The sequence below is a fragment of the Plodia interpunctella genome, chromosome 9, assembly GCF_027563975.2.
Source record: "Plodia interpunctella isolate USDA-ARS_2022_Savannah chromosome 9, ilPloInte3.2, whole genome shotgun sequence".
NCBI classification, from domain to species: Eukaryota; Metazoa; Arthropoda; class Insecta; order Lepidoptera; family Pyralidae; genus Plodia; species Plodia interpunctella.
The window spans coordinates 9,201,555-9,225,011 of NC_071302.1; the positions used below are offsets into that span (position 1 = coordinate 9,201,555).

The 23,457-nt window shown below is 34.4% G+C and overlaps 1 protein-coding gene and 1 pseudogene across 2 annotated transcripts in view; both read right to left on the minus strand.

Moving 5' to 3' along the window:
- Window positions 1-3,605: 3,605 nt before the first annotated feature.
- On the minus strand, window positions 3,606-7,528 carry LOC128672692 (juvenile hormone esterase-like; annotated as a pseudogene).
- A 5,708-nt stretch (window positions 7,529-13,236) lies between these two features.
- Window positions 13,237-23,457, minus strand: part of CCHa2 (CCHamide-2) — a 37,011-nt gene continuing 26,790 nt past the window's right edge. The window contains exons 3-6 of one of the 2 annotated variants that reach the window (XM_053749813.1): window positions 18,384-18,451; window positions 16,997-17,126; window positions 16,542-16,609; window positions 13,237-15,233 (exon numbers count right to left, since the gene is read on the minus strand). In XM_053749813.1, coding sequence (XP_053605788.1) covers window positions 15,174-15,233; window positions 16,542-16,609; window positions 16,997-17,126; window positions 18,384-18,451 — 326 coding nt within the window. In that variant the 3' untranslated portion in view covers window positions 13,237-15,173. Of the gene's footprint in view, window positions 15,234-16,541; window positions 16,610-16,996; window positions 17,139-18,383; window positions 18,452-23,457 lie in introns of both variants that reach the window. The other variant, XM_053749812.2, reaches the window with a different exon arrangement.

The window sequence follows — 23,457 nt, forward strand, 5'->3', positions numbered from 1 at the left end:
AAATAAGAAAAATACTTTAATTAAAATTTAAAATAAGTTTATTTGTTAGACAATTTAAAAAAAAACCCCGCTTTCCATTATTCATAAAATATAAACCGATTTTCATGTAACGTGTCTAAGAACACTCGGGATAAATTTATCTATGACACAAAAAAAACACTAAACGAAAATCGGTTCATCCGTTTGGGAGCGCACCCCTCTTTTTGCGTCGGGAGTTAAAAATTGAATTAATTACTTTTTTTGGAAATCGAGTGCAGTACCAGGATACATCTTCAAATGCCAAATCTAACCTTAAAATATAAAAGACGGATACTTTAAATAACATTTTAAAATATATTTAATTTTTTTTTAACTAGAAAAGAGGTAAATCTGTTACAGTATCAGTTGTGAGTTATACTTTCAGCTCCTGGCAGTACTATTAGATATCTACTTGGTGCAAATGGATAAAATAAAAGGTAAAGCAACCTACCCCTCATTTAGGGGATCATAAAATATCTTTATACCTTGAGCTTTTACTCCCAAAACTTTTAGCTAGCAAAGTAACAGTTACAGCATTGACGTTTCACCCTGCACTACCTTACCCATAAAACCCTATACAAAACTGCTTTAAGGCCGCAATCCATATCGGAGCGGCGATTATAAAATATCCAACCTTTTTTCTTATCCGAATGTATTAAAATTTGATTGTATGTAACAAGCGCACGATTTTCTTGATAAAAAATAATTAGTATTCGATTTCATTCTAAACAACACACAAAATTTACTAGTTTACTGGTCTAACGGTTTTATTACTAATAATGGAGGTAAGGTAGGTGAACTGGACACCGACTTGCTGATTGTCAATTAAGATGAAGCGTCATGGAAAATGGGACGGCACGCGTTGCAGAAAGCGCGAGTGGGAGTAGGAGCGGGAAACAGAACGGGACACATTGCAAAAAACATGATGGCACAATATGTAGGAAACTGTACGGGCTATCTACTTTACATTACATTGCAGGAAGCGGGATTGGACAAGTTTGCAGGACGAGACACGCAGCGGGAAACAAGAAATTGGACTAAAGATGTGAAAAAATGCTAATTTGAATCATATAATATGTTTACCAGTCTTACAGAGTACGCGATAAAAAAATTACTGAGATTTTGCTAAGCGGGCGAAGCCGCGAACAAAAGCTAGTTGTATATAATAAATTTGATCTTTCTGGTAGACCAGTAAACTTTATTAATTATCATTAACGTCAAGCGAAATTTAATTAACATCAACGTCAAGCGAAATATGGTCGTCATTTGGGAGAATCTAATAAACAATCTTAGCTATAATATGTTAGCTTGGAGTGGAACTTCAGGCTTACACTCAACAAAGGTAAAATTTCACTGAAAGCATTGTGGATGACTTTTGCTTGTAGCATTTTAATTGTGCTAACAAGATAGTACAAACAAACATTGAAATGGAATAAAACTTGTTTGGGGTCCTCTTTACTGAGAACTACGGATAGAAATTACTTATTTCAAAAAAAGCTTCGCCAACAACAAAATACGAAAATAAAAAAAAAATACATTTGGCGTGTGATTCCGCAAGAGAATAGGACTAAGGTTTAAGGAACACAAAGCCTAGGCAACTGTCCAACTGTCCACTTTCTCTATAAAAAGTTTTAGAAGAATATATTTTTGTTATAAAATTTGCATAAGCAAAATGTAATGATTGAAGTAAAGATTAATATAATTTTGATACAATTTATGATTGCAAAAATAATATAATTACTTATATCTTCATTTCCAAGGCCGTCGCTCAAAATTTGATTCCAAATATCTGTAATAAACGTAAAAGTAAAGAGTTTGAATAATTTCAGACTATAATTGTATTAAACTTTCAACCAATATAACAACTTCAAGAAAATTTTAATCGAATTAAAATTTCGTTAGATAGGTAACTGATGGCTCAATAACGATTTACGACAAAGATGACAAATAAATAAATAAGGAAACAAAACAAATAAACAAAGTTACAATATAATAAAAGGAAGCCTTACCACGAAACATACTACACGTAGCACGTTACTAACGTCCACACGCTATCACTTTTTCCCGTATCGAGTACGTATAGTGTAAAAAAAGAGAGATAAGTTATGGACGCAATGACGTCGATAAACAACCAAGAATTGATATAATGTTTATTTCAAACTAGATGTTGCCCAGGGCTTCGCTCCCGTGGAAATTTTGAGATAAGATATAGCCTATAGCAATCTCGGATAATGTACCTTTCTAATGGTGCATGAATTTTTGAAATCGGTTCAGTAGCTTCGTATCCCGCCGCAAACATACAAACTGAAAAACGATTACCTTTTCACAATAATAGTATAGATGAAATTTAATTTAGCAGACCCATAAGGACAGATAATACAATTTTCTACCATCTATCAGGACTTTCGAAGCGATTTCACAAGGTAGCGTCCAATAAATAAAATCGTCGTTTCATACGAATGCTAATCGTGAATGGGTCGTTCACGGACGCGTTGCAAACAGATAACGATGTATCCGTGTCATTTAAATTGCAAAATTGCGACACTCCGCCATGGTTCGGTGTCGCGGAAGTAAAGTTGATGGAAATGCAGCTGTGAAATGCGCTTTTATTTGCAACCTTAGCGTCCTAGCGGTGAAAGTCTGAACGCCGCGATACGCGATGCAATAATCGGGTATGTATAGTAACAGTGATTAGATAAGATACAATGCGAAAAGTCAATCATACATAGATCTTCTTCATAGTCGTATTCCTCATGGCCGATGGTCGTGGTCATTACGTGGAATGAAACACACACAACAACTTTCTTGGAATTATTAATGGAGTGGTTTGCCATTGCCTTCTCCATTTCACACACAAGTTAATAAGAATCAACCAGTGTGCAGATTTCCTCACGATGTTTTCCTTCACCGGAAGCAATTGGTGGTCGATGAAAACTACTATATATGAGTCAGAGTTGTATACAAACTCATGTGGCACGAGTAGGATTCGAACCTGGGACCTTTCGATCCACAGGCGGGCGTCTTAACCATTACACCACCACCGCTTCATACATAGATACAATGTCACTATTGAATGTTTTGGTTTTTATTTTGTGCAGTGAACCGCAAATATATAATAAAATAAACTACAATTAATCTGCACCAGACCCTGGGCTTACATGGCTACGGAAGTAACTTGGAAAACGCTCAGAAGAGAGAGGAGTTTGGAGAGCGAAAAATAAATACTTTACAAAATTTGCTAAGTTACGTGTACATAATTATTTATTACTTGATGTTGCCCGGGGCTTCGCTCCCGTGGAAATTTTGAGATAAAATGTAGCTTATAGAGCAGTCTTGGATAATGTACCTTTCTAATGGTGAAATAATTTTTGAAATCGGTTCGGTAGTTTCGAAAATTTTCCGCCTCAAAAATACAAACTCACACCGATATCAATGCTTCGATAGCTAAGTATGTGAATTTCTTTTAAAAAATAATTTCCATTCCTTTTCATATGTGCCAGCATACTTGTGACGTTACAATCTATTTAAATGTTTAAATTTCACTATACGTAGATTTCGCACCGTCGGGTTCGAAATTTAAATATAATTCACATTTCACTGAATATTACAGGTATTGCCAGCCAGCTCCAGTGGTTCGGACGTCTAGGGTAAGCACTCCTGTAAATTGAATTTTTCATCGTCCGATTACCCTATATGCCTCTAAACGCTCAGTAAGCCGTGTTGCCGACACTCTGGCCTGTTATTTACTCATGCGAGATCAATTTTCACCTGCGATACTCGTATCGTTGATCGAGATTTCTAAAGATTGCTTTAAATGAAGTCTTATTTAAAGCAATCTTTAGTTTATAATATTGGAACAATTTAGTCAAATTTTTCCGATATTATACACTAATCCTAACAAATATTATAAATGCGAAAGTAAGTTTGTTTGTTACCCCTTCAAGCTCTATCTACTCAACCAATCTTCTTGAAATTTTGCATACAAATATGTATGAAAATTTTCCCGTTCCCGTGGGAAAATCACGCGGGCGAAGCCGCGGGCAAAAGTTTGTACTTATTTTTATATGTAAACGCAACGAAAACGTTTTTAGCGCAAAAAATATTTTTCCAAAATGTCGATGGAATGCATTTTGGAAAAATATTTTAATAAATATTAGCCTAAAACAATATTTTGCATTTATAGTTTTTATTTTTGGAAATATGCTTATTATATAAGCTCCAATAACTTAAGAAAAGCGATTACAATGAAATAAGAAGTAAGGAAGTAAAAAAGTTATATAGCAGTAGAATAAACTCCGATTATCCCTCAAAATAGAGGCTGTATGAACAATAAAATGGAACAAATAAGAAAAACAATGGTTTTTCCCACATTATGTTTCGGCTAATCATCATTTTCCCGTTTTAAATTCAAGTATTCTTACGCAAATTTGTGCTTCTTAAATTATGCTGTTAATCTGTGCTGTGCTGCGGCGCACACCTGCTTAGTATTTATTAGTTTTAAGTTTTTTTTTCTTTATTGTTGTTACTTATGTGTTAATAGGCTTGTGTGCGTTGAGTTGTTCAAATAAATCATTCATTCATTCATTCTTAATTAACTGTTTCATTACACTGAGAGTTGACCTAAAAATAAAGCTTTTCACCAAGACTTAACATTTCACAGTATTCGTGTCATTTTCATGCAGATGTTACGAAACGACTTTAATAAACTCGAACATTCTGTCCTTAGACTACACAAGATGTGGGTTTAAATGTTTTGTTATACTAAAGACACATTATCCTTAGTAAGATAACTGAATATTTTTACTCCAATGTTGGCGTAAAAATGTAAAAAAGTTGCATGGTCTAATGTTGTTTTTGAAGTTTATTTCGAGTTTATCTGAAGACCTATCTGAAAGCTTACCTACGTAGTTAATTTATGTATGCAAAAAGATAATTTAATTTTAAATTAGGCATCTAGAATTTGTAAAATAAATGAAATTCTATAAGCTGATTATGAAATATATTTTGAAGTCGGATCTTTCTTATAGTCCCACAAGATAAGCAAAAAGTAAACATGATATAAAAAAATCTAATTAAAAAGCGATTAATAACAAAAATAACAATATAAGCTTCGTGCCAAGAATGCAGCTAGAATGATTGTACCCGACATTGTATCCGGGATAGATTCTTTGCTATTCGCGATTCGTCTTGTACAACAAATCCCAGAAGGTCATTCGGCTGGTGAAGGGTCTTGTGTCTATGGTTAGTTCACTGTCGATGTCCAGGTAGTACTCAGGTGACCCGTCAGTTACGGGTGTCCACTTGACTGTTAGGAGGTCGGTCTGTTCCGGAGTGGGATCGCTAAAACGCAAGTTTTGATTTTGTTAATAGGTCTTGAGACTATTGAGATGAGCTGTCTTGGATAGGCTTTCGTCCTTTTGAAAAACATGGTCAATTCCTTAAATGTTTTAAACTATTAACCCTAAATATACCTCTACTATTTTTTTTCGTAAATATATTCTATGTACAGACATAGTCCAGTTACAGTTTTATTATAAGTATAGACAGGAAACTAATACACGAAAGTTAAATATTCTTTTTTATTTCCAATGAATAATTTTTAGACCAAAATTTAAGAAACAAAGTAATCAAAAGTTTATATAATTTGTAAGTTTTACATCAATAGTACAATTTACCTGTGCTTGGCAAAATTTGTCCACATAGTAGTCATTCTGTCTATTATAAGTTGATCTTCTACAGTTGGCTCTGGTAAGAACGAGACATCGAACAAATATCCAAGCTCATCCGCGTGAGCTGCTCCTTCTAAAGGAATGTTTGGGTAATGAAACCTTACGAAGTTTCTTCCTCCAACATAAGAAAATACATAAAAGAATATTTCACCAACTCCGTTTTCCATATATTTTCTAAAAGTTCTAAGAGTAGGATGATTAAATTTATAATCAGATTGCAATGTTGCCATTTCTTCTCTTACATCTTCCGTAATTGGCTCATCGCCAATATAATATCGTTTGACTATATCTTCCATGCCATTGAATGTATCGTCGTCAACATCAAATCCTATTTCAAGGTTATCACGAATAAGATCGTCATAAAATCCATTTTCTAACAATTCCTCTTGGCTATTAAAACCAATCAAAACAGACATATTTTCAATATTGGGAATCCTTATTGGGATCCAATTTTGAAGAACAAATCTATCATTATTTCCAAATTCTTTCTCGACGCAAAGTCGAAATATAATCATCAAGTGCATCAGCTGCAGTAATAACAGCATCTGTATACGGTAATGTAACCGGCTAAAAATGATATAGCAGAATCCATATCATCCATCAGTTTCAAAACCAAGATATTAAGCCAACCTGATTGGTATATTTAAAACAGGAGCATGAAATGTAGTTGTTTGAGAAGAGCCACTTTGCATAATAGCTTTGATAAACACTTTCTCACGCGGAGAATGCATATGAAAATCGATGGACATTGAACCAGCGCTTTCGCCAAATAAAGTTATTTGTTTTGAATCTCCGCCAAAGGCTTCAATATTATCTTTGACCCATTTCAACGCCAAATATTGATCTTTTAAAACCTTGATTTCCTGGTACTTCAGGTGTGTCAAGACACATGAATCCGTATGGTCCTCACAGTCGGTAATTTACGGTAAGTAAAATAACATGTCTGACGAGATATTTGGGTCCAAATTCAAATCTTCTTCCTAAACCAACTGAAAATCTTCCTCCGTGTATCCAAACTAAGACCGGTACATGATGTTGCGAGGTTGCAGAATCTGGCACATATACGTTTAGATGTAGACAGTGAACCAACTAAATTCATGGTCAATTCATCAATTTGAGGACAAACTGCTGTTTCATTGTAAGCATTAAAAATATCATCGAATGGTTCTTGTATGATAGCATCCTGAAACCAATTTTATAGTTAAATATAATATGAAATGTTTAAGATATTAAGGTAAGAAACTTTCATTTAATCTTACATTTATGTGGTTATATATATTATACTAAAACACCTTACACATTTAAAAAAATACTTATCAGAGGCGGCTGCCTCAATGATTTCAAACTCCAATCCTCTCTATTCTAATATATAGTTATGGCATGTTATAACTATTAATAAAGCAGATGTAAATGCAAAACCTATAGACCTATTTAGAAAAAAATAATCATTTTTCATCTGATTTGGGTCTAGTTTAAGGAACATTAAACCTTTTGAAAATGAGGGATCTAATAAGAATCGTTATAACTACAAATCCTTAGTTTATACCTATATCCACTGAAAACCGAGGCGTGTTGGTAATAAATGTCATTGTACTTACAGCAAATGGATTTTCTGGTTTTACTCTAGCGTATGGAATACCTATAAACATAGAGTAATCTCCATCATCAGCTCGCAATCCTCGAATTTGTCCAACATTTGTATCAACTAAGGGATTCGTTTCATCAGCAAAAACGACATTCATAAGTAAGTAAAGCAAAACAACTTTATCAGGTCTCAACATCTTGAGTACCAAAAAATAACCTATAATCCGCGATTGGTATATAATAGTTTACAATCGAATTAAGCTATCTTATCTTTAGATATTAATATACCTACGCACTCTATTCTATTCAAATTTTCGATTGAAATGACACTGATTTAACTATAATAATTTAAAGTTAAAGTTAAAATGATGACACTATTGTCATATAAATATAGCTACTTGAAGATAGCTTCACCGATCTTTAATATTATTGAATTTGATTAGAATAGGTAAGTAGAAAATACTTTATTTAAAATAAGGAAGGATGTAATCAGAGAATTATTGCAATATCGCATTAATGATATCGCTAATATTAATACCGATGATCCTCATCAATCGTATGCTTAATTTTTGATAATAATTAAAATGACAGTGACGCGTAATGTTTCCTTCATCATCATAATGTAATTTAAGGGCGAGGCTGTGTAGTGTGTGTCGTAGCGGGAGTGTGACTCGTCATCTGAGAGAAGTTCATCTTGACGGAGTTCTGACCGCAGAGTTGATTCGGGTGGCTGTCGTTTTACCTAATTTATAAGTTTCTTACTTATATATTTTATGATTTTATGACACATGGCGCCGCGTGACCCACTCTTAGTATAAGTTGCACCAGGCGACTTTGACATAAATTTTAACCTGCGCGCCGCTGTCAATTACAAAAATGACGTATTTCGCTTTTTTTCTGCGCAAGTCAAAGTTAACATCACAGTTAACTGGTACAAACCACCCTTAGTCTGTTACTTATTTACCATGTGGGTCTATTCTTTGTGCACTGTTATTACGTTACATATAAAATTTTTAAATTTATTAATATTAAAATATTGTTGCGAAATATATAATTGGGCAGATGTTGGCTTTTATGCGATAATGTATGTTCAAATTGTGATTTATAAATAAGGTATAAAAATAGTTGGAACAGCAAAAAATGCTGTAAAGATCGTACCATTTTTTTCGTATCTATTACCAACATCATGAGTAATGCGTGTGCTTCAGTCTGACACGGTGATCCTCAAAGGGCCTGATATGTCTGCTCCTGACTCCCACGTATTTATGACTCAACCGCTTTGACCAAGGTTTTAAAAGTTTGAGAACGTTGATTTTTAGATGGTTCCGTATCTGTAGGGTTAAAACGAACTATATAAATAATCAACGCACCCACAATTCCATTCTAGAATTTCCATTTTTTTTTTATTGCTTTATTCTACTCGTATGTTTAAATGATTTATGCAGTATAATTTACTACTATTCATATGTTTACTTACAGATACTTACTCGTGCGAAGCCGGGATATCATAAGTTATAAATTTGTTGAGAAATAAAACTATAAAACAGTATTTTTATCGCGTTTCGTTAATGGACTAAAGAGCTATGAGACTACAGCTATTTAATATAAATGAGAGTATCGCCGCCGTAGTTTTATTCCTGGTAATGGGATCATTCGAAAATCCTATTAATATATTAGAAATGCGAAAATTTCTAAGGATGTATGCGTGTATGCAAGTTTCACGCAAAATCTACTGATTGTCATTAAATTTGGTAAACGGGTAGGATTATAACCGAGTAGGACATAGGGTACATTTTGACCTTCTCCAAAATCTTTTTAATCTACGACATCGTATGACATCACTGATGTATGATAATGTCGAGAACAAATCATTTACAACAAGCACCTAATTACATACAGAATGTATAACCAACATAGTACATAGCAGCTGAAATAAGCACTTGAAATACAACAATAAAATCAACTGTTACTGTTGGCAATGAATATAGAAATTACGAATCTAAAAACGTATAGGGATTTATTCCGATAATTATGAGCAAAATAAAAATAATAAAAAAAAAATTACAGGAAAATGCCATCAGCAAACATTCCCGCAGTATTTCGAGCCGATTGTTTTACTAAATTAAGACAAGCACGTGATTATGAAAGCCGAGCTGTTTAACATGGGCTAAACTTTGATTCACAATGTTGACGCTTTTCCTTTGGGCCTTGTTCATTTGTCTCTGAGCCATAAAAAATCTTTAGAAGCGAATGTTTATTCGTGTTTTGGTGAAACGGTACAAAAGTCGTCTACGTATGACGATACAACTGTAATCAAAAAGTCTCACATCTTTACTTGTAAATTAATATTAAGTTACTTATTTAAATTTAACCTGTCGAGTGCGGATGTTCATATAATTTATTAGGTAACAAAATTTTTTGAACTTAAAATACTAGTTGCTAAAGCCGTCCTCTGAGCAAAAAAATATGCTTTACCAGGCGACTCCGCTCTACCCTCAAATCTGCGCAAGAATGTATTGTTTAACTTTTGTTGTCTGTTGTTCCTGCATACAAGGGGTTAAACAAAATTTGACTTATATATTTAATTTCACCATTCCTCATAAATAATTATGAAATTTGAAGTGAAAAACTAACTCAATATAATCATATTAGCCACAAGAAGTTCCCTGCTGGATACAGACCTTTCCCAAAGACTTTCAAAAAACCGATTTATAGCATTTTGTCCTTTTTCTGTTCCAGTTCCTTGTGTCCGGCGCCTTTTTGCGATTTTAAATATACCATCAGTCCACGAAAAGGCTTGTCCTTTAGGTGGACTGACGGTAAAGATCTAATTTCTAAATATACTTCTGAATTTGTAATTTTGTTGTAATTTTCATTTTATTGCCATTGAGACTGGGCAGCTGTAGTAATATTGAATACTGACGAGGAGAAGAAAAGACTAGAAAGATTTTATTCATTTACTGTTACAAATGCAGTTGAAGTAGCTCCAATGGGAACATTATACTTAGTGTTGGGACTCTCATTGAAATGTGGATTATTTTTGAATGGCAATGCTAAATTGTTTCTCAGAGCCGCTGTTATTACGTGTGCTTCGTGAAAGCCTGGTATATTCTTAGATTAGTTTCTATAGTGATCCAAACAAAGAGGCTTTGTCTTGTTAGCTGTATCTAATGGCATAAATTACCAAAACGGTTTACAAAATAAAAGGTCTAACCATTGAGGTTAGATTTATTTAATAAACCAATTCACATGCTTCGTTAACATATATTTGTGTACAAAAGTGTAAATAAACTTCAGCAAAATGTTTCGTAAAATTATCTAATAGGTATTATATGTACTATAAGTATTTTATAATTATGTTGGCCACAAAAGGAAAGAATCGAGGGAGCCCATTGCCCAGCAGTGGGACACCAGATGGCTCTAAATTAATTTTAGCTACAAAATGTCCTACTTTAATGATTTCCAAGAAGACCGGTTTTAAGCGGCCTCTATATAATACTTAGAATTTTATATTCCCAATATATTATAGTTATTCTATATAATACTTAGAATTTTATATTCCCAATATATTATAAGTTCCAAAAATATAAGTATTTTTTGAATTATTCACGAATTATATTTCAATGTAGTATCATTTTCCTCCAATGCCATTTCTGAGAAAATTCCTTCATAACGAAGTAAAAATAAACTTGACAATCGGAAAGAAAACGTACTCTTTAATTACAAAACTGCAGTACGTGCCGCGACCGAGGCGGGAAATGTTCCCAGCATTTTATTTAAAATGTATTTATGATGCTGTAGGGACTATACAACCCTTCACATTGTTTTAGTTAAGCACTTTTTTGTAGCTATATTTATCTTACTTCTTAGAAAACACTCGTATCCTTTTAATAGCAAGTTTCAATCAAGCGCACTTAAATCTAAAATTTAGCAAATTTTATCCATAAATTTATTCTTAAAGGAACGGAAAACCTATCGTATCCTAGATCTTTTTTGATTATGTCGCTTGAGTTAAATCTAGTCTCTAGTTGCGCCCCGGGGCTTCGCTCTCGTGGGATTTTCGGGATAAAAAGTACCCAATGTGTCATTCCAGATTATGTTCTGCCTGTGTACGAAATTTCGTAACAATCGGTCCAATTGGTTTTGCGTGAAAGAGTAACATACATACACACATCCTCATAAACTTTCGCATTTATAATATTATTGGGAATAACAGGACTATTTATTTAATATACTGACGTTTCAACAAATACACAGTCGTCGTGATCGCCGCCGGCCATATACGTAGTTCACGTTGCACGACGTCTGTGGGAACTGTCATTTGTCACTTTCTTTTAAGATCAGTCTGCAAATAAACGAATAGCGGTTACTCGTGTGTTTCACTGCTCGTCCTGCCTACCCAAATATTTGTTAATATGGAATGGTCATCCTCTAGGACGGGAACCATACACATAGATATACGTAGTACTCGCTACGTATGTATTTAGCTGTAATGATATATCATCTTATCTAATACCTTACTCTGTAATAATCTCCGTCCATTTCACGAATGGCGGGCACCTTTTACCTCAAAGAAAATTTTATAATCCATAATAATATTATAAATGGCAAAGTCTGTCTGTCTGTTTCGTTTTCGCGGCCAAATCGTTGGACCGATTTTGATGAAATTTAGTGTGCTTGTAGTAAAAGAAGAAAGATGTTCAAACAAAGATTATTTTTTTCGAAAATCAAGATATGTTGTTCTCTACTTGTTTCTCTGTCTAAAGTGTGGAGAAGGACATACCTTACCTTTACCTACCATAAAAGATACCTTTACCTTTAAGGTACCTTGGAAAAGTAACTGCTCCCGTTCCATATATATACTTAGCATATTTATTAGATAAATAAACCAAGCCATGTTTATTTAACTGCAGGATAAACTCAGTAATACAGTTTCCTAGATAATTTGAACCTGCGTCTAAAACTAAGGAAGACGGCCAAAGTTCTCGAAGTATTGATTGGTTTATCGGTTACGGACTGAAATAGATCAAGCATCAGTATTATTTGCAAGTTCACCTGCAATATGAGGTACTTAGGTTACAGATGGTACGAGGTTTAGTCGATGAGCCCAATTCTCACACGATCGAAGTTCGCTTCATCAATTTTCTCCATTTTTTTTCTGGAGGTCTAGCAGTGTTTTTAAATTTTTTGTTTTGTTTTTCGTTTGAAAATTCGCTTAAAACCATTAAAAAAAAATTCGATCGCATGAGAATCAGGCCTCAGGGTATGCAGTGAAGCATAACAAACAACTTTACATAATGTTCCTCTGTTTCTATATAGAGGTAGTGCGAGTTTGCAACTCATATTTGACTCTCTCTCTCTCTCTCTCTCTCTCTCAATTCCGCATGGTCCCGGCGTTTGGGGCTGTCTCTGTCGGAAACCCTAGGTCTACATAAAATTTACTTTTCATGAATGGAGAATCAATATAGATTCGGCTGCGGCTGTGACTTTACAACCGGCCGCCTGTCTGACGTCAACCCTTCTTGGCAATACCATTGTTGCCTATCAGCTGTCTAGGCTTTGTGTCCCTTAGTTGCCTCGTACGACATCCACGGGAGGATATGGAGTGGTCCTATCAATGATACTCTGCATAAAATAGTTATGTATGTTTTTCAGGTTTATTTCTCTCTTTATCTACAATGTTATTATATAGTTTACTGTACATACTTTAACTTGTACTTAGGGCCGGCGAGAGAGGTGTCGAGCGACCTGCGCTGAGATGGGAGGACGATATAAATGAGAGAGACACAGACAGAGGAGGGTGGCGTACGCGAATAGAGGCCTGTGCTCAGCTGTGGGCACAAAGAAGCTGACATGATGATGATGACTTTAACTTGAGTATGGGATTGAAATAAAATGCAATAACTAATATGTCATATCTAACCATTTATTAATACTCAAATTATTCACAGAGACAGTTATTATATACGACAATTGTTGTTGATGGTAAACTTACGTTAGTTATAACTCAATACAAATTAGTGTAAATCAAATATTCAATTCAGGTACCTACACACTATGTTCGAATAAAGGTATGCACAGATGAGGGACATTTTATATAATGACATCTTTTGCTTTCGTTCATGTTATTTCTGATAAACATTTTGCCGTGTTTTTAGCTACCTACACCTAGTAAACTGATTTAGTTTAAATATAAAAAATTTAGACCTGTTTAACGGCTGAGGAAGCAACCGAAAAAATGTTTGGACAAGAAAGTGGAAATACTTTCGTGAGCTCTGAGCTATCTTCATTCAAAGAAGTTAATAAATCTTATTAGATCGATTAATATCATAATTTTGATATCACCGATGGAGGTCTGATATCAATACTAGGCGATAAAAATTAAGCAAGTCACCAAAAACATCGTAAGTATACTTTAACGTTAACAAATATTTCTTCAATTAATTTGAAAACAAAAGGTAATTAAGAAAATCAAATTAATTTATACTTCTTGAAAAGTCCGCCATCTGAGCAAAAAATAAAAAACAACAAATCTTGATCAGTTTAGTAATATAAAAGCATTATTTTACAAAAGCGTAGATTTTTGTACAATAATAGTTAAAGTGAAGCCAGCCTTCCGAAAACGTATTTAAAGTAACAAAGTATCTACATAACAGACATTAAAAATGTGACACCATTAATTGACAAGAAAATTTAGTATTATATATAAAATTTCTATGTTTTTTTAGACTTTTTAAAATTTCTGCATTTTGGTAGTCTGCTTTTTACAAATGCCATATTTATCTACCCTGTTCCATGTAATAAGTCTATAAGATACATTTTCCATCAAATAATTACATGCATTTCTTGCCACGTTACAGAAACGTAAAGTTCCAGGTTGGTACTTACAACAAGGAAAGAAAAAAACATTTATTTGTTAACATCTATAGAAATAGTAGCTCTTTCTTCGCTTAACTGTTGACTGGAAGAGATCCCTTCATGGGATAAGTTCGCCGTTGTCTTTGTGTTACTCTTCAATTTCTGTATGTGCAATGACGTTATTTTAAACAAACATTTCCTACAAAATAAGAATGGGTAAATTCTCGAAGAAAATCCTATGTTATTAGTGCAAATGGTAACGTTTTGCTTGAAGATTAAAGTATTTCAATCTTTTTAAAACTAATGATATTATCAAAATTTCTACTCTGATCAACTGAAGATTTAATATCATCATCAGATCAAAGAGTCACAGCCAAAAGTTTGATCAGAAAATAATTTCGATTTTTTAGAATTGAAATCACATTAATCATTGTATTATAATATTATTCAGAGTAAATTCGTAAAATTTTAAAACACTGTCACAGTTAAAACAGGTAAATCTTCAATCGCCAAAGGCGATACAGGGTTGAAAACATAATTTTAAAAAAGGACACGTTAAAAATGTCCAATCCTTTCTGCAAATGACCATTTGAGACGTACATCCATTAGATATCTATCTCGTAAATGTACGTTTTAATAAAAGTTATGTGTATTTTACTCATAAATTTAATTGCAAGAATGTTTTTGTTAAGTAACAACAAAATAATTATCCATGTTGGAAGTTTAGTTTACAATATAGTTTGATAGCTTAAAAAGACTTTTGGTAAGTTAAAATATAGGTACTTCTTTTCACAACATTTTATCCTTCATGAAACACGTTTTAGATACTTCTTTCTTTGGATTAGGTCTTCACATAGAGTCATTGAGTTTTGTGAATACAAAACTTCGCCTATTACATAAAAAGCAGTCTACCAATTCTTATGTATCGACAGATTTCCTTTCTATATATTATTGTTACGGATTATATAACACACTGTATGATTTTTACAAGTTTTCAATAAAGTAACCGTCGTCATTTTGCTGTGACCGCCTGTAGTTATCCATCTGTGAAATGAAAAAAATTAAATTGGGTACTCTCTCTTCGTAGTCGTATTTCCTCATGACTGAGGAATAGGTCAATACGTGGAATGAAACACACACAACAACTTTCATGGCACTATGAATGGATATTTGCCATTGACTTCTCCATTTCACACACAAGTTAATCAATGACGAAAACTATACATGAGTCAGATTGGTATACAAACTCATGTGGCACGAGTAGGATTCGAACCTGGGACCTTTCGATCTATAGGTTAACCATTCTTAACCATACGTCTTGACCATTAAACCAAGAGAAAACCACTCTATTAGCATAAGTATAACGTTATAGAGTTATTACATTACCGCCCAGTGAGATAATCGACTCGGGACAAGAATTTTTGAAAGGGTTTTTCGATGAGGATGGGAATTTATTCGAGATCAATTCATGTAACGTTAGCTTGGTATCAGATCGTACAGAATTCATATTTTTTACTCCCATGATAAGTATGTCCTAAAATATTTAATTCATGCTCCCAAAATCCATACTTCTATACTAATGTGAAAGTGTATTTGTTTGTCTGTCTTTTACTTCAAAACGGAGCAACAGATTGAGGTGATTTGATGAGAATCAAAGGCTATTTTCTACGGGCGGAGCCGCGGGCAACGGCTAGTAATATTATAAAATGTAGGTATGTAATTTAAAAAATAGGTGTGTCTTTTGACATGAGATCAGTCTATTGAGAACAACTTCGTTTATCGTTTTATTTTCTGTGTGCGGTATGTCATGGAAATCTTAATGCTAACTAATATTATTAATGCGAAAGTAAGTTTTACCTCTTCACCTTACTTTACGCTCTATCTACTCAACCAATCTTCTTGAAATTTTACATAAATATTTTTTGAAGTATGGAGAAGGACATAGGGTACCTTTTTTTCCCGGAAAAATAACTATTCCCGTAGGAAATTCACGCTGGCGAAGCCACGGAAATACAAATAATACATATACAAAAATATTTTTATTGAAACAAGGGGAAATCACTAACGACTCATTTAGGGCGGTTTGGGCGGAGAACGTCAGAATGCAAAATGCCAGTTCAGCGATTTGTCAGAAACCCATAATGCCAGGTGTTGCATAATGACAAATGGGCGTTAAGACAGATTCCCATAAAGACAAATTCACGAAAGTACAGAGTCACGTAATAACAGATTCGCAGATTGACAGGTCAATCTAGAATTTAATAATAAAATTATGATTTTAGGGCATCTATCTCGACACATGTCTGTGGAGTCTGCTATGGTCAAACATCCTGAGAGTCATGAATATCTTACCCAGTGCTGCACGATGTTCCTCAATTTAAACTTCATCACGTCCTTGGCTGCGGCGTCCTCGTACACACCTGGGGACATTAATATCTATAGCTGATGCAAGATCTAGTATCAGTATACTAGTATACTGATAACTTCGAACAGGCCAAGTTCAGTTTAGCTTCGGTGTAACACCCTGAGTATATCTTGAGATTTCTAAATATTTTCAAAATGTGTGCTCACGAAATTAATGGAAATATGGCGTGTGGTTCCGCCCTAGAATAGGACCATATTCTCCCGTGGATGTCGTATGAGGCGACTAAGGGACACACATCCTAGGCAGCTGATAGGCAAATAGCATTTTCAAAATCACAACCGAATCTTCAAAATTTTAAGGTTATATTTTTACGGGTCAGCGTAAAAAGAAACCGGTATAGAATAGTGTTTGAATTTTAGAATAAATGGAATAATTAGCTCACCTCCATCTCTGACGGGGATGATGTCGTCTCCAGGAGGCAGCACCCCATTGTACCCTGAGTGGGGATACACTGGGTGAGGGGCAGTCTCCTCTTGTCCCGGCTGGTGACGCGCTATCATCTCGGGGCTCGTCTGTGGGACAATCTAAGTTTAAAAAAAAAAATAAGCGGTGGTGTTGTAACGGATAAGACGCCCGCCTGTTGATCGAAAGGTTACAGGTTCGTGACCTTTCGATCAACAGGTGAGATGGATCCTATCTACTTGTGCCATATAAATTTGTATACCAATCTGACTCATCTATAATAGTTTTCATAGACCACCACTACAGGTGAAGGAAAAAACCTGCACACTGGTGGACAGTTTAATTAACTAGTGTATATGCGACTACCTGCCACTAGATGGTAGTAAATAGTCGTACAAGTCATGTCAGATGCCTTATGCGACTTGAATATAATCTGACACAAGTGTTAGCAATAACACACTCGATATGATGATGAACACAAAATCGAATAGTGATAAAATTACTACATATGAAGGTACCCAGCACAGCACATCAAGTTACTCCACATGAACCTCTATGGCATGGTAATTGTGGCTAGTGTGCAATGGATTTGGGTAGGTTGATGTGATTGATCTGCAATTTGAAGTCGCCACTAACAATTGGCACTTGAACCGCAAGGTATACTTAGTGATTTTATGATGTTTATCCCAGACACACATAGAAAAAAAATCGCCTAAGGTCTTATGAGCTGAAGTGGTTTTTTCGCCTCAAAATTGATTGATCAATCATCAAAAGTGATTTAACGAATTGATAAAAATTGAACTGCAAAAGATCCTTATAATATATAAAATATTAATGTTTTCCAGTTTTAGAAGCACTTTGATATACATTGTAATAAACATTTTACTTATAGAAATAATCCATACCTATACCTACCAATTTACAAATAAGTCATGTTTTATTCTATGTATTATTCTGTGCTAAATTTCGAGTACATTAACTTGTAAATTTTTTATTTCAAAATATTAATTGATATTTATAATTTAGTTTATTTAGTAGCTATATAATTATACATTTTTCATGATAAAATAAATATAATATTTTTATATTATGAGGAAAGCTTTAAGTAGGAAGGTATATGGATATAGAGGACGAGGAAGGCCTAGGAAGAGATGGATGGATTGTGTCAGGGCGGATGTGAGGGTGCTGGGGGTGGATCCTAATATGGCAAAAGATAGAGAATTGTGGAGGGAACAGACATTTTGCGCCGACCCCAGATGATGGGACAATGTAAGGCAAATTAGTAGCATAATTATATAATTATACATTTTTCATGATAAATAAATATAATATTTTTTAACTTGTAAATAAATATGACTGATACATACATCCATCGCCGAGTCAGATCTCTTGCCGTGTCCACCAAAACAGGAATGTCCAAATGCGGAGCATCCACCTGAAATATTAAAAAATGACATAAATACAGTCCTTCTCCTCCTCGCCACAGACTACACAATACTTCCAGTATCGTTCTGTCTTCACTAACCCCCGTTATCATTAACCCCCGACGCAAAAAGAGGGGTATTATAAATTAAATAGACCGCTAAGTCTGTCTGTCTGCCTGTCTGTCTGGGTCTATCTGTATGTGTATATGGCACCGTAAGTTATCAACGGGTGAACCGATTTTAATGCAGTTTTTTTTATTTGATAGCTAATTTTTATGCGGTGGTTCTTAGATATATTTGATAAAAATCGGTGCAGCCGTTCAAAAGTTGTAGCGAAATTAATATTAAAAATCGGAGGATTTTTAATTTGTCTAACAAATAAAGTTTTTGTATGTTTGCATTAGCGACTGTAACCAAAGACCACTCCAAAGACAGGGTCGTACTGGATGAAATAAATATAGAGGATTCTTTGTATGTCCACAGAACTGCGATTATTTTAATGAAGAAATCGTATAATTAATTTAATTATTTCACTTTTCGCTAACAAAATTGATGAGGTATTAATAAATTTGTCGATCACTTAGTTGATGTTTTGATAATATCCTTGTTATCGGTGTCCCTGTTAAAGGGTCAAAATATTTGAGTATTTACATCAAAGCTACCTTACATAATACCTTTGATGTAAGTATTCAAATATTTTGAAAATAATGTTATTGTCATAGTTATAGAGAATTGAAGGAAGACGGAGGCTCCTTTTAAGGGATAAATATTAATTTGCCATAACTCTCTTATTTCACAAATCCATTTTTGGGTAACTAAGCCAGTGGAGAATAAACGTTATGTATTATATTAAAAGAGGTGAAAACTGCATAACTTATAATCGTATTATTTGACGAATTTTGCCACCGTTAATTGATATTAAATAAATGTTTCTATAAAATGATATGCTATAAATTATCTGCATCTTTGAATTAGTATCCCTCATCAAGAGTTGTTTTATTATTTACTGTTGAATAAAAAATCTTCAAAACCTATTTGTTAATTACGTGCAAAGAAAATTGGCGCGAAAATTATAATAAACTTACAAAATCATAATTGTGATAGACAAATGAAAATTTGCTCTTTGTAACCACAGTTTGTGACCCTGATAATGTAGGACAAAAGTAGTAACCATCGATTCGATCGCCCTTGGGCCAACGGGGCCAGTCCAATATTTTTTCTATTATGACACCAGTAAACAAAACCAACCATTTTCTTTTGCACTCTTCTAGACCTACTTGTTCGCGAATGTGTATTCGCGAACGATTTATATATCCTTACTTCGTTGAGTTAGTATCCACACACAAGTCTCGAACTAACTTTGGGGCCAACTCAATCAGTGTGATTTGTCCCTATATATTTTATAAATTTCTTTTCTTATTTTAGCAGTAGTTCTGTATTTGCAGTCGTTAAAAGCCACCAATCGGCATTAGGTGCGCATGGTCAAATTCAAATTCAAATTTCTTTATTCAATTTAGGATGATATACAACACTTATTGACGTCAAAAATTACTTAAACTAAGTCTACTGCCGGCTTCCAAAGCGCAGGTGAAGAAGAAGCGGCGCAACAAACTTCACCGCAGCCTTTTCTCCAAGGACGTCAATTAACAAATATAGGTGTTATACATATATTAAAAATTAGGAGGACGAATTTACATCATTATTCAAATATGGTCTTAAGCCAGTGGCCCCACAGTGACATTTAAACAGGTGACGTTGATGATATCTTTTTACAACAACTCCACCAAAGAAGCGATGAGCTTAGCTGACCGAAGCTGTTTCAATTTATAAAAGTAGTTACAATAGGCAGGTGGTTCTAAGAATGGTACGACCGCTGCGGCAGCGCTGTCAATAATTTTTTCAAGTTTTAACAAAGACAAGATTTAATTTTACTAACTGCCTTTAAAAGAATTAATCTGTAGACTATATTAATGTAAATTTTTTGAATGATTGATTTTAGAAATGATTCCTCTTCCTCAAGAAAGTCATGACAGCGCGGCCGCAGCGGTCGTGCAACTTTTTACTATGACATAAGTTTAAGTACTAATTATAGTGTGACTAGTTATTTCTTAATCTCAGTCATACCTATATATGATTAAGTATATCTACTTAATATCTAAAATTAATTTTGTAATGTAATTTTACGCTAGAATATACCTAATTGTGAGCGATCGCCGAACATACAAACTGACTTTTAATTCATTCTTTAACAGGGTCGGGTATTCGTCATGCTTCCTCACTCATTGATAAACGTCAACAATAATACTGCTGCATCACGAGTGATGCGGTTGCTAAAAGTAGGCCATTGCAAAGGTTCAATAAGTTAGTAATAAGTTAGGGTAAAAGCTAGGTAGCTATGTATTAAACTGAATTTGTTCCAAATTGTCGATGATATCACAATGTACCTAAATTTATTAATTTAATGGTATTTTCATGAATGAAATATTAAGGCGTTTTGGTGTGGGTTTTTTTTAAATGAAAACGTGTGGGCTCATTCATTCTTTTACGATTGAACTATAGATAAACAAACTTACTCTTTTTAACTCGCCTAAAAGTAATGCCGATATACATTGCGTAGCCTGTATTAGAGCTTTTTTTGCCGCAAGAAAAACCAACAATGTACGTCACCAATATTTGGCGCATCAATCATGCAATTTTTTACAATTTTGACACAAGATTTTATTGTTGTCAGAGAGGTCTTAATGCATTCAATGCGTGACAATAAATCATGTCCGTATAGTAAACCGTTGAGGAGTTCCCATATCGGGGGCCGTTTCTAGATGCACCTGGTCACGTTTATCATAATAATGCATTATCATCCAAACTAAACGTGTGTAGATTTCAGCTCAATCTATCGAAAGTATGTGATTTGACTCATAGAAACTATCCTATTGAAACACAAGTTTGTACATTGTGTTTGTCCGTTTGTTCAACGTACCTATATTGAGTAAGCAAACGTCATTCCTAGTTAGGGCGTGACGTACAGGCGTACATCCAATAAGCCAGTTGGATTACCGATGTGTATTCAAGACAATCCTAACTAATACTACAAATCCGAAAGTATGTTTGTTTGTTACCTCTTCACGCTGTATCTACTAAAGTATTCAACCAATCTTCTTGTAGTTTTGCATACTTACATGCAGTTTGAAGTATGGAAAATGACATAGAGTACCTTTCGTCCCGGAAAATAACCGCGAGAGAAGCCGCTGGCAAAAGCTAGTATTATAAATGCGAAAGTAACGTTTGTTTGTTAATTGTTACCACTTCACGCTGTATCTACTCAACCAATATTTTTTGTTTGAAGTACGGAGAAGGATATCCTTCTACCTACCCTATGGGGTACCTACCTTTCATCCCGGAAAAATAGCTTCTCCCGTGGGAAATCACGCGGACGAAACCGCGGGGAAAAACTAGTAGTTACATAAACTAAAGGTGTCTTCTGGGTGCTGGGAGTATTATTCTGTGCTCTGGTTTACCAAGACCCGCTTGGTGTGTTATTGGTTTACAGCAACAAACTATATTTGGTCCAAGTCAAATCATTTATTCAGAAATTAGACCTTCAGAGGCACTTTCACTTTTTCACTCCAAAATTTAAATTGAATAGTATTTTTCAATGAAGCTACAAACTGTTCACATTTGGAAACGACCACTGCTGAGAAGAAATACCGATCGCTACTGTTCAATAAACTTTTATAATTCACTTTTCAAAGATTACAATTTTGATTTGACACATCTAGATCAAATGAAAGTTAACTTCGACCTGGTGTTCATTTCACTATCTATTGTGAATTAGTAAATAAATATGTATAGACAAATCACACAGATTGAGTTGGCCCCAAAGTAAGTTCGAGACTTGTGTTATGGAATACTAACTCAGTGATACTATATTTTATAACATATGCATATATAGATAAATATCAAAGACCCAAGTCAATCTGAAAAAAAAATATTTTCCATGTTCACCTGACCGGGGATCGAACCCGGAACCTCCAGTGTAGCAGTTCGGCATGATGACTCCAGTACTTATTAAATCCATGATTTTGTCTTGTATTAGTGGTTAAAAAGTATTACTACCTACATTACATATTATATCAGATAACATTGAACATAATTATTTATATACTAGCTTTTTCCCGCGGCTTCGCCCGCGTTAATTTCATAGCAAAATCTCAATATTTTTTTATCGCGTGATCTGTAAGCCTGGTAAACATATATTCAAATTCGTGACTAAGACCGAACCTTGGAAAGGCAAAATAGCATTTCCAAATGGGGTTGACGTCAGGCAGATGGTTGTATAAATCAGATCCGAATCTTTAAAATAATTAAATTTATTTTCTACGCTGACTGCGGGCTTCGCGACGTCACAGCCCCAAATGAAACCGCGAACACGCATGGATAAGAGAAAGAGAGAAACAATTATAAATAATAAAATTTAAAATGACCTGAAAGCAACGCCATAACAAAACCATATGAACATTACACAAACGAGACGGCTCATATGAATGCCGTAACATTTTCATGGTTCAATTAGTGGAAAGTGAGCAAAATGAGGTTTTTTGTTTGTCCATTATGCGACTGCTTCGAAGATGGGCCATAACCAGGGACTCATTAGGTACTATATTACGGATATATTAAAGGTGGAATGGAATGATCACTCTGCGTGTTGTATGTTATTTGGCCTGCCCGTAATAATAGGAACAAGTGAAAAAGAGAACCAGGAATGATATTGTTTGTGAAACACGGATTCTCAACGCATATATAGGTATTGCGCATATATACATAGCTCTTCTTATTTCTCTAGACGATTAAGGAATAGTTAAGGTATAAATTACAATGCTCAAGATAATTTTGGTCACAGATCCATAATGACCGACCATTGTGAGAGTGTCTTAACCGCCACTACGAGTATAACAGGCCGAGCGCGGTAACCACTGCGCCATTGAGCTTCTTTTAACTCATTATCATCATCATATCGAGT